Source organism: Electrona antarctica, assembly GCF_951216825.1.
Source record: "Electrona antarctica genome assembly, chromosome: 23".
Taxonomy (NCBI): domain Eukaryota; kingdom Metazoa; phylum Chordata; class Actinopteri; order Myctophiformes; family Myctophidae; genus Electrona; species Electrona antarctica.
This window is the reverse complement of record NC_136804.1, coordinates 35772325-35784088: the sequence shown is the minus strand read 5'-3', so window position 1 is coordinate 35784088 and position 11764 is coordinate 35772325. Positions and strand designations below refer to the sequence as shown.

General features: G+C 43.4%; 2 protein-coding genes across 2 annotated transcripts in view; both read left to right on the top strand.

Annotated features, from left to right (window-relative positions):
* Positions 1 to 259: 259 nt before the first annotated feature.
* Positions 260 to 11705, top strand: pnpla3 (patatin-like phospholipase domain containing 3; the record flags this gene model as incomplete). The annotated part of the gene is made up of 9 exons (XM_079494786.1): positions 260 to 446; positions 1537 to 1769; positions 2471 to 2536; positions 5050 to 5259; positions 7026 to 7086; positions 7858 to 8034; positions 8830 to 8962; positions 10299 to 10412; positions 11468 to 11705. The coding sequence occupies 9 exons, from the start codon at positions 260 to 262 to the stop codon at positions 11703 to 11705; spliced, it is 1419 nt and encodes a 472-aa protein (XP_079350912.1).
* The window catches only part of ttll12 (tubulin tyrosine ligase-like family, member 12), a 50595-nt gene continuing 49129 nt past the window's right edge, over positions 10299 to 11764 (top strand). Inside the window, exon 1 of the mRNA XM_079493750.1 lies at positions 10299 to 10412. The gene's annotated coding sequence lies outside the window, so the exon portion shown is untranslated. The remainder of the gene's footprint in view (positions 10413 to 11764) is intronic.

The following is an 11764-nucleotide window of genomic DNA, read 5'->3' as shown; positions in this document are numbered from 1 at the left end:
TTCAGAGAAACACAGACACCGAGAAAGAGAGAGTTTGGGACTCTGGGGAGTAAAGCCGGTTTAACAGGAGTCTAACAACAGCAGCACGCCGCTGTCCTCCTGTCACTGGCAAGAGTAGTAAGAGAGAAATCGATCAAGTGGAAGCCTGGAAGGATACGGAGTATTACGGAGATATTAGCAATAATAATAACATACTTTACAACAAACTTTTTCTGGTCGACCCACCGGGGCATGCAGCCTGTCTAGGCTCCCTGCTGCTATGTTCGACCTAACGGCAGGATGGAACCTCTCTTTCGCCGGCTGCGGGTTCCTGGGCATCTACCACATCGGAGTGGCCAGCTGCCTGCTGGAGAAGGCGCCCTACCTGGTCCAAGAGGCCACCAGGATCAACGGGGCTTCGGCCGGGTCACTCACGGCGTCGGTGCTCGCCAGCCAAGCGTCCATAAGTAAGCCGGGTCTATGATTATATATATATATACGCAGCAGTAAAGAAAGGACCATCATTTTGTTCAATTATTATTATTTGTTCAATTAAATTGTACTTTAAATATGCAACTGAAACTGAAACGGATACAACACATTGTTCTATACATTTGGCGCAATCAAAGTAGCCTACTAATAATAGGTAGTTGCTCTCTGATTTGATTTGATATTTTTAAATTTGAAACACAGAAAGGGAATTCGGGCTTGAGCCTTCTCTGGCTTAAAGTTCTCAGTCCTGGGGACTGATTTCAGTCCTGAGGATTTCATAGGGGTCATTTAATGAGATCAGTGCAGATTTTCAAAAAAACATTTTCAGTCTTGGGATTTTTTGGGGGGCTCTGGACTCACATGAATAAAGCAAAGATAAAAGAGTTAAAGACTGATGATATCCTATACCTATAGTGTCATTGCAGTGACCTACGGTAGCCTATATGCTTATGAGCCATGTGAGAGAGACCAGAATAAGTCATAGTGACCTCCGTTTGGCCAGTAGCACTGCACAGGGCATTCACTGTCGGTCACTGTCGGTCACTGACTCATGCATGTAGGATCATGAGCATATGGATCCGATGGCGTTATCACAGACAGAGGCACCTGGCAGAATGTATTTGTTTTGCTGCTGTTGATTGATTGATCACTGTGGATCTTCAAAGTAACGTCTCCCTAGTCCCTGATGTCATGCTGTTCAGACCAGCTCAGTGGCCTTGTGGTTTAGAGTGTCCGCCCTGAAACTGGGAGGTCGGGGTTCGATCCCCGGCCGGGTCATACCAAAGACTGTAAAAATGGGACCCAATGCCTCCTTGCTTGACACTCAGCATCAAAGGGTTGGATTGGGGGGTCAAATCTAAATCAAATGATTCCTGAGCGCGGCACGGCTGCAGCTCACCGCTCCTTGGCTGCGGCTCACCGCTCCAAGAGATGGGTCAAATGCGGAGAACAAATTTCACTGCGGTAACGTGTGTGACAAATCGTACGACTTTGACTTTGACTGTTCTCTCTCTGTTCTCTCTCTCTGTCTGCCCCCCCATCCCACCCCGATGTGCTACCCTTCAGCTGAATGCTGCGAGGATGTTATAGCAGTGGCCAAGGAGGCCAGGAAGAGAAACCTGGGCCCTCTCCATCCCTCCTTCAACCTGGTCAAAGTGCTCAGGGCGGGTCTGGATCGCGTCCTGCCTGCCAACGCACACAAACTGGCCTCGGGGACGCTGTGTGTGTCCCTCACTCGTGTGTCCGATGGACAGAATGTCTTGGTGTCCGAGTTCAACTCCAAAGAAGAGCTCATGCAGGTGGGCGAGCCATGTTGTAATGTGATTGTGGATACTAGCAATAGTAATACTAGTGGTAATAATAGTAGTGGCAGTTGTAATAGTTGTGGATAGATACATACAAGTTTTTTATTAAAGTGTCCTACATCATAAGATGCCCAGCCCGCACGGGCTTAGAAGACACTCACAAAATGTGCATACACAATTTTTACTGTATCTCTACATACACAAAGATACAAAGATAAGATCGTTATACTACTAGCAAAATAATAAATAAATACTAGTTTAAAAGTTGTTGTTTAAAATAATTATGCACTGCATGTTAACTGTCATTGTTTACATATCATTCAGTTTACGTATCATTTTATGAAGAAATTGATTTGTTAAACTTCTAGTACAAACAGTCTCTTGATCATACAAAGTATCCATGTTTGGGGAGGAAAAAAACAATCGTCACACTTTGGTTGACTTGACATGAGTCAGAGTTAGATAATTCATTTGTTGAATTCATTGTAAACACATTCTAGGAATCTAGGGCATTCTCGTACAGTCCTTGAAATTGTCATTGAAAGTCATTGATAGGTGCCTTTGGCACATTGTGTATGTAATGAAAAGATTGCACCTGGAACTCTTATCAGTGTGTCACTGTGGTATCTAATGGGAAGATGGGTGTTGTCTGTATGTATGGTGTTATCTAATAAGGTGTTCTGTTCTGTCCACAGGCCCTGATCTGCAGCTGTTTCATCCCCATCTACTGTGGCCTGATTCCCCCATCCTTCAAAGGAGTGGTAAGTGTCTGATGTCCTGGTCTGGCTATGGTCCGGATCCTTGAAGACCTTTACCTTCACATTGACTTATTAGCAGCTTTGTGGACTTGTCTTTGACAGTGACATCAGTAGCTGAACTGGTACTGTACTGACTACTGACCTTTTCTTTTTGTAAACACTGTGCCACACAATTGTGTGTGTGTGTGCGTGCGTGCGTGCGTGCGTGCGTGCGTGCGTGCGTGCGTGCGTGCGTGCGTGCGTGTATAGAAACAGTGAGTGTGTTTGCCGTTCACATATGCGCACCGGGAGCACATGCACTCTCGTATTGGCGGGTACAGGCTTTAGTTTAGACGTACTATTGGTCCGACTGTCATTAGACCGACAACCTACCGCAAACCCTAAGCCTAACCCTAACCGCAAGCACGGGAGCAGCGCATGTTCGACCGCATGTCCGACCGTTGTTTCCGTATGTCGGTCCGTTTGTGTGTCTAATCTTGCGTGTGGATCCCGTATTGGCACCAGTGTGCTCACTGGTCAGTGCCTATATGCGAACGCACCCAGTAAGTAATCCACTTAGACCAGTTTCTTTTTGGCACGCTAGGTACTTCTAAATCTGTCAGATTGCGTTCAGAGGACACAGAGACCATATTCCAGGAAGGGACTGGGGAGGGTGCCATTGTCAAAAGATGTCACTAGAGCAGAATAGAAGGGCCTCAGCTGTTTCTGTGGTTATACACTTGGCTGATGATTGTGGTCAAAGTTCAATGTTAAGTACTGTACATGGGGCGGTGTCCCTGTTTGGGGGCAAAATAGGGACACTACAAAGTGCTACTGTAGTGTAGGCAGGGACGAATAGTTTTCATAATCCTCAAGGGGGCCCGTGCCGCCCCGCCTCCCCGCCGCCCATTTCAATGCCTGATCTGCATGTGTAAAAGGGACAGGCAACGCGGTCCACCCCCCACTAGGGACGAAATGTTCTTATAATCGTGTCCCCCCCCCCCCCCCCAAGGTCCCGTTTTCGCTCATTTATTTACAGTTTGGTAATAAACACAGTGTGATCTGAGGGAGGACCGGCAACCCCCCGCCCCCAGACCGGCCGAGCATGCCCAGGGGCGGGGGGAGGTGTTAGGAATCCCCTAAAATCATCAAGGGGGCTCGAGCCCTGCAGCCCCCACGTAGTCGTCATCACTGAGTGTAGGGCTTAAGTCAGCGGTTAAAATCCAAATATAGCTTGTTCAAAGAGTCTCCCCATGAGTCAGACTGCTAGATGACCCTTTTAGACACACTACCTCACATACTATCACCACACTGCTCCGTCTCGTCCTATAGGAAGAGAAAGTACATTGTGTACTTTTCAGTGTCGAGATGACTGGCTGGCTCGGAGCCAAGTCGACCTTTCGTGACTCATTAACTTTGTACGTACATGTAATGTAACGTACAATATTAGTGCTTGGGACAAATACTCATAGGAAGAGAGACAAACAATGTCGCAATCATATATTTATGGATGGTAGTCAGCAGGGACGAAATGTTCTTATAATCGTCGTGGGGGCACGCCACGCACCCCCCTCCCCCCCCCCCCTGATCTGACCTTGGATGCAGCTGATCTTGAAACATTGTGTTGTTGTTACATAATAATGTGAGGTAATCAAATTCTTGGCGGTTGGTTTGTGAAATGTGGAAATGTCAGCCTATACGGACGGCCACAGGGTTTATGCAGCCTTACGAAATCCTGCCACAAAATGTGGGAATACGCTAAAATATGTGAACACAATTATTTAACACCCTTGTTTTCATCAGCACTTGTTTTGCGCACTTGTTTTCCCCTTGTTTATCCCCTTGGGGGAATAAATAATGTGAAGGATCCAAAATATGTGATGTCAAAATAATCAACAGCTTGTGCAAAGTTGTGCATGGACCAAATCCAATCTGTCCCTCCGATTGAGTACCGAAGTCCTGATGTCACTCGTTCATACCTATCATAATAGCATTGGGTCATCATAAATTGTCTCATATAAACATTGTGGTCCAAAAATAAACAATCGTGGAGATATTGTCAGGGAGGTAGCAATAATAGTCTATATCATTTACGATAGTCAGTGACTTTGTGATTTGATACAGTCTGTTTCTGTCGAAATTGTAATTCACTTACACCAGTGAGCTATCAATGTTGAGAAAACCGGCTTGAAAGGTTCACTGCTGTGGTCTCTAACATTACACCTAGCTACATGTTTGGGCATTTATTTCATATTTACAGCTCTGACACTTATTTCAGACATTCTCTAGTATGTGAAGAGTCTGCCTGTGCTATTAACTCATTTTGGAAAAAAAAAAGAAAAATAAAAGTTTTTCTCCTCTGGTGAAAAGCGGTAATTTGCGCGATGGCAGTCTCTCAGTCAAATCTGGTCACATATATATATAAAACATTTGATTGAATCCAGGCCTGGAAAACGTTTTATTTTTTTTATTTTTTTTAATCATTTCAAAATATTTCCTTTCTATTGTTTCTTAACTCCCTGTCTCTCCCTCCCCAGCGCTACGTAGACGGCGGGATCAGTGACAACCTCCCGCAGTCGGACCTGAAGAACACCATTACCATCTCTCCGTTCTCGGGGGAGAGCGACATCTGTCCACGGGACAACTCCAGCAGCTTCCACGAGCTGCGCTTCACCAACACCAGCATCCAGATGAACATGGGGAACATGTACCGCCTCAGCAAGGCCCTCTTCCCGCCCGAACCCAAGGTTAGGCACTTACATAATCGGTAGGGGCTGTGTTGATTTTGTCGCCTAAAACTATGTCATAATGCTATTCCCTTAACCCATTGACGCCTGATGCAACGTATACGCTGTTCTACCCTTGATGCCGGCGCGCTCTCTGTGTCTCATCAGCCATTGCTATACATGTAGTAACATAACTATTTAAAGAAAATAGAATCCGATTTTGAAGGATTTCAGAAACCTTAGGTCAGGCCCTAGAAGGCATTCCCAGATTCGGCCTCAGGCATCAATGGGTTAAAGGAGCATTCAGTGATTTGGGTGATTTGGAGAAAAAAAACGGTCCACCCGGTAACAAGATGTGCACATGCACACGCTCTACAGTGGGGGAAGTACAACAGACCAACAGCACGTGCACCAATGCCCGCCCCACTCGATCATGATTGGAAGAAGGCCCCTCTCATCCTGATTGGATGAAGGCTTTGCCACCCAAAGCCCAAACCGAAACTAGAGTTTTTTGACCCCAGGGGCTCACTGGGGACAGGGAGGAACTCCTTATATGGTCAGCACACTTTATAGTAGGGAGGATTATCCAAAAAATAAGAAAAAATAAGTGATATTTGAATTAAGTGAAATCACTGAATATACCTTTTAAAGCTACAATCCAATAACTCTCATACCTGGGATTTCAAACCCAAGTCTCCTGCATAAGAGAAACATTTAGTACCACTCTGCTTGATGAGCTTTTTATCTGCACATTGTAAGTCAATCAGTAGACCATTTTTTGGATTATCAGTTTCTAATCAACAACGTAATAGAGCACGATGTCTCGCCAAATGGACACAGTTACATCACAAGCTTGTGGAACGTCTATTTTCGCCAAATGTTTGCAGCCCAGAAAAGGGACGATAGGGTTCTTTTTTGTGACTGTGTCTTATTTTTCTCAAAGTGCTCTCAATCCATTGACCATATACAAACATTGTCCACTCGCCCTCAGAGCTAAACAACACTCCAGATTTACTGTGTACCGTGATGATATAAAATGTTTACTAAGATGTGAACTTCGATCCTACTTGGGTAGGTTTCCTAACTAAGTTGTGTAAGACTATCTCTTCCCTTGGTCTCCTCACGTGTGACTGGAATGTTGTGCTTGCTTGAATGGAATCCATGGTTATATAATTCATGGTGCAAGGGAGCATGTGTATTGTTGGGACACTGGGTTCATTATTAGAATACGCAGTGAGTCACCACCTTGAACCAAGTTCTTTCTTCCAGGAAATAAATCTATGGCTATGGACCAAGTAACTTTTGGTCCAGAATGATAAATGTAATACGTAAGGGATAATATCTGGCTAGGTGGTCATTGTCGGGAGATAATTCACTGACGGAGTTTAACTCTCTGAAGGTGAAGTCAGTAAGCAGTTATGCAATGAATGGAAAGTCATAATATTGGTAGTAGTGACAGTAGCTAATGTCATAAACCAATATCCAATAGCATGATGTGTATTATGTAATTTATAGACCTATGTTATATCAAAACAATTGTATTGTTTTTATAGAACACATATATCACAACAGTACAGTATCCAAAATCACAGACAATATCCAGACCAACATCATGACATGGATATAATATTGATACTAGGGATGTCCCGATCACGTTTTTTTAGCTTCCGATCCGATTCCGATCATCTGAAAATGACGTGATCGGCCCCCGATTTCCGATCACCTGATCGGATCAGGACAACCCTTAGTATCAGTATGTGACTTCATATTATTATGTCTTTTGACAGGTAATGGCAAATATGTGTCAGAGTGGCTACAAGGATGCTCTACGCTTCCTAGAAGAAAACAGTGAGTCTTACTAATGTTACTAAACTGACTATGAAATGATTATCATGTTATTTTAGGGCTGGGCAATTAGCCGAAAATATCGAGATCAATTACACTGACTTTCAGTGTAATTCATTTTGTTCACGCATAATAATCAAATAATCAATCATGAATTTTATTTCTGGGATATTTTTTATTGTATTTCTTATACATCACCGAATCGAATATAATATAATCGATTAGTGTTATTAACCCATTTTGACCTGAGATCAGATTCTAAAAATGTCTTCTACATCCTGACAGTTTTCTGAAAAAGCTATGTTTCTGTCAGTCGTTCTTCAATTTTTCAAAAATAGCAGACCTACAAGCTCGTATGAGCTTGTAGATCTGCTATTTTTCAATAGCTAAAGCATAACATAATGCTAACACCAAAAGGGGTTCCCGCCTAAAATGGGTTAACTACCACTTAACGCTGTATTAGTCAGTGTATTATACTTGTTGTATAATGGTGGTGCATAAAGAATGCAAAAATAGCTGATATACAGGCTCACAAAGCATTGCATTGCGGCATGTTGTGAGGTTGTAGATCTGCTATTTACACACACACACACACACACACACACACACACACACAAATTATGAATGAATCGCAATTGAGGCAAAAGTTCAAAATAGCCCTATGTCATTTTATGAATATATGACATCGGTTATCAGTATCAACGTGTCAATACATTCACGTCATAATAGTACAACCTTTGGAATGTGTTGCTGATGTCATGTTTGTGACGGCAGAGCTGTTGAGAACAGAGAGTCCTATGACCGACGCTGCGCTGACAGAGTCCACGGCCACCTGCTGCTGCGAGCATCCTGAAACCAGGAAGGAGTGGTTGCTACGGAGACTCTGTCTACTGAATAAACAGCACTGGTGGTTGGACCAGAGGATGGACCTGCCGACGCCCATGAAGAAAGGCATGCACTTGCAGTCATCTTAAATTAAGCGCCATTGCATGATGGTGTCACTTGTGTCAAGAACTGACCTTAAAGCTAAGGCTTCGTACACACATAAAGAACAACTGTTCTGTGCTCTGCCTGTGTTTGATGGCCGCCTCAATGCTTTTCCAATGGAAGTCACATGGTTTGACCATACACTTGTTTGTTTGATTGCCCCCCTCCCCCGCATCAAACAAAAATGTTTGGTCAAACCACGTGACTTCCATTGGAAAAGCATTGAGGCGGCCATCAAACACAGGCAGAGCACAGAACAGTTGTTCTTTGTGTGTACGAAGCCTAAGGCCTCAGTCACACTATTGAGACGGCTGTCTTGTCCGTGTCTTGTCCGTGTTTAATGGCCGCCCCAATGCATTTCCAATGGAAGTCACATAGTTTCACAAAACATTTTTGTTTGATGGCTGTGTTGTGTCCCCCTCCCCCATCAAACAAAAATGTTTGGTGAAACCATGTGACTTCCATTGGAAACGCATTGGGGTGGCCATTAAACACGGACAAGACACAAGACAGCTGTCTCAATAGTGTGACTGAGGCCTTACAACACGTTGCGTTGCATCACACAGCTTGATGTTTTTGTTTTGCAAGCACAAGCAGCACCATCATGTGACGGATAAAAAAACAATTATTTCTAGCGCTCTGCTGGCACGAATGTCACTCTACAATCTGTTAGTATTATGTGTTTTTTATATATTTCAAGTTACTGAATGTCAAGTTGTCCTTGTGTCTTAATGTCAAGTTGTCCTTGTGTCTTTCCAGTGCTCTGTGAGGCGTGCCAAGACAAGACCGGCCTGTATTCTAAGGTTTCAGAGCTGCTGCCGATGAGAGTGGCCTCATACATGCTCATGCCTTACACACTTCCTGTACAGTCGGCCTACTCTGTAGCCCAGAGGTACGTGTAATCTAGTGCTGCCAGAATTGGCCAAAAATGATATTCAAATATTCCTTTTAAAACAGCACATGTATTCGAACAATTTTCGAATGATTTCGAATGTCGAATGTATATGATTTTAATATGAATATGATATGAATATTGCAGAATAATATGCTGTAAAACTCTCTCTTTCTTTATCTATATGGTCCGGTCCTGTATGGGCTGAGAAATGCACTCTCTTGAGTCTTGCGAGATCAAATGAATGAATTATAATTATCTTAATAGCCTAATTTTTGTATAATGTTTTAGTTTACGTGGCACAGAGTCTCACCAGAACTCACACCGCAATTTTATTGTTATTTTTTTAATTTGAATCTTAATATAAAATATTCAATTTTATTTTTTACAATCGAATATTCATTCGAATATGGAATATTCGTTGGCAGCACTAGTGTAATCCCACCGATCAGAATCCTATTCAGTTAACCTGCCAAGTACAGTACAGTAACTAGGCTGTACAGTAGTCATAGTAATGCTGATGCAATACATTAACATTGTTCGTTAACGTTAAGAACAGGCCACCTCATATAATCTGTCACTATCACTGTGCAGATCGCTTTGTCCAAACAGGGCTACTTTACAGCACGTTGGCCATAATCAAAAGCCATGTCTGTAACGAGGGACGCTGGTGTTGCTGTCAAACAAACAATAAAGCAATAAGCCACAAGAGGTCTCAGGTTACCGTTGGATTTTATAATGGCTGAGAGGCGTAGGTAGACCCGGCGCGATAGCGGAGGGTCTTCTACCCTCTCAGCCATTATGAAATCCACGGTAAGCTGGGACCTCGCGTGGCTTATTGCTTTTCTAAAACGGTTACAAACATATAGCAATATTAACCTAATAAAACTATTAAATTCACAAAAGTAGGTACGCTTTGTGCCCACCAGAGCGAGCCACATACACTTCCTTGTTTTGCTCGGCAAGTAGGCTATGTGACGGGAGAATAGCGCTTGATGTCTTTACGGGGCCGCCTGGAGCCACACATTCATATGACGGCCAGCGCGCGTAAGGCAATCAAGTGCTCCCCTTCCCCAGTTCAGCTACAGAGCTGCGGGATCAGCTGGGAATGATATAAACTATAAAGTGATTGAAGGTGTTGATTATCGTGGATTTTACAACGGTAACCAGCCAATCAGAATCAAGTATTGGGACTAACGTTTCAGAATGCTGTTTTTTACACCACAACTCTACATGGCCAAACTGACTGCCAGTTAATGTGCATGGTCTCCCTCTGGTGGCCAACACTTGAAGGTGTTTTTGACCCACCTGTGGTGATTTCTCTGCTCTGACCCAGGCTTGTGGAGTGGATCCCAGAGGTGCCAGCTGATGTGCGTTGGATAGTTGGGGTGGCTGGGGACGTGTACAAACAGGCCTGGAAAGGAGAAAGAGCAGACAAAAGGAGAAACAGGTACTAACATTAAGCAAGATTACTTGGTTTAACTCATTAAAACCGGGAAAGCATCAGTGTCATGTTGGATTTTTGCGTTGGCTATTAAAAAAATAGAAGGTATGTTGTTGTTGTATTGTTTATTTCCCCTTTTTGTGCAGTCTCTGTGTTTTTTCCTTATTGCACAGCTGCCCCCCTTTGCCAACTTGTAGACTTTTGTATTGTTCTTAATGAACTTTTAATCTGCTTAATCAATGAGGTCATTGATTAAGCAGATTAAAAGTTCATTAAGAACAATACAAAAGTCCTCCATACAGGAAAGGATTCCAAATAAGCCAGCTGGCTTCTTCCTTTCCTTTCCTTGCATTGTATTTTTGTTCTTTGATATGTATTGTTTATTTTTATACTATATGCTAAATAAATAAACCTAAAGGTATACAAGCTCACAGTGTGTCACTCCGTGCCGCGCTGCAAGCTTGTATATCTGCTATGTTTTTAGTTTTCGCTTACTGCAAATCGCTCTGCATTAAGACCGTCTGCTAAATGCCAAAAATTGTAAATTGTGATGTTTGATCATTTTAGAAAAATCTTGAAAGTGTGAGAACTGCCTCTTTAGAAGGAATTTGTAGAATCGGCCTCAGGTCTTAATGGGCTAAAATGGTGTTACAATTTAGGCATTCAGCAGATACTCTTAATCCAGACCGATTTACAGTAAGCAAGAACAACACAAGGTAATACAGTAAGCAAGAACGACACAAGGTAATACATCAAATGCATAGACAGTCATCAAGGATCATAAGTAAGATAAGAATCTAACATCCGTCTAACAGTAGAATATCTGTACAATTAAATTACAAGTACACACTATAGAAATGCTGTCTACATAATATGCTATCTCTAAATTACATATTTTAGCCTTTGCATACGCCTGCAAGGTCGTCGAGGCTAGGGCGCAACTCAAGCACACCTCCTCACTGTCTTATCTTTTCTGTAGCCACATATTATACTACTATACTATTTAAATACTGTTCTAAATAAATGTGGACAAACCAGAATGCATCTGATTGATCCTACAGTGAGCAAGGCCTAAGGAAGTGCATGAGCCTGCCCCCTTCTCTGGAGGACACAGGCCTAGAGGCAAATCCCTCTACTGTACCAGTTCACTCCACCCTGGACCTCCGCGACTACTGGGACACTCCAAACACTACCTCCTCCTCCTCCGAACACCGGCCTCGCACACCCAGCCCCTCGCCTCGGCAGGTCTGCTTCTTTGTCGGCTCGGAGGACGAACCTCATGATCGCACAGACCAGTAGAGAGTGAGAGGACACAGTGTCGTCGGTGTCTGTGTTCTCACAATGGCTGGCTGGTCACA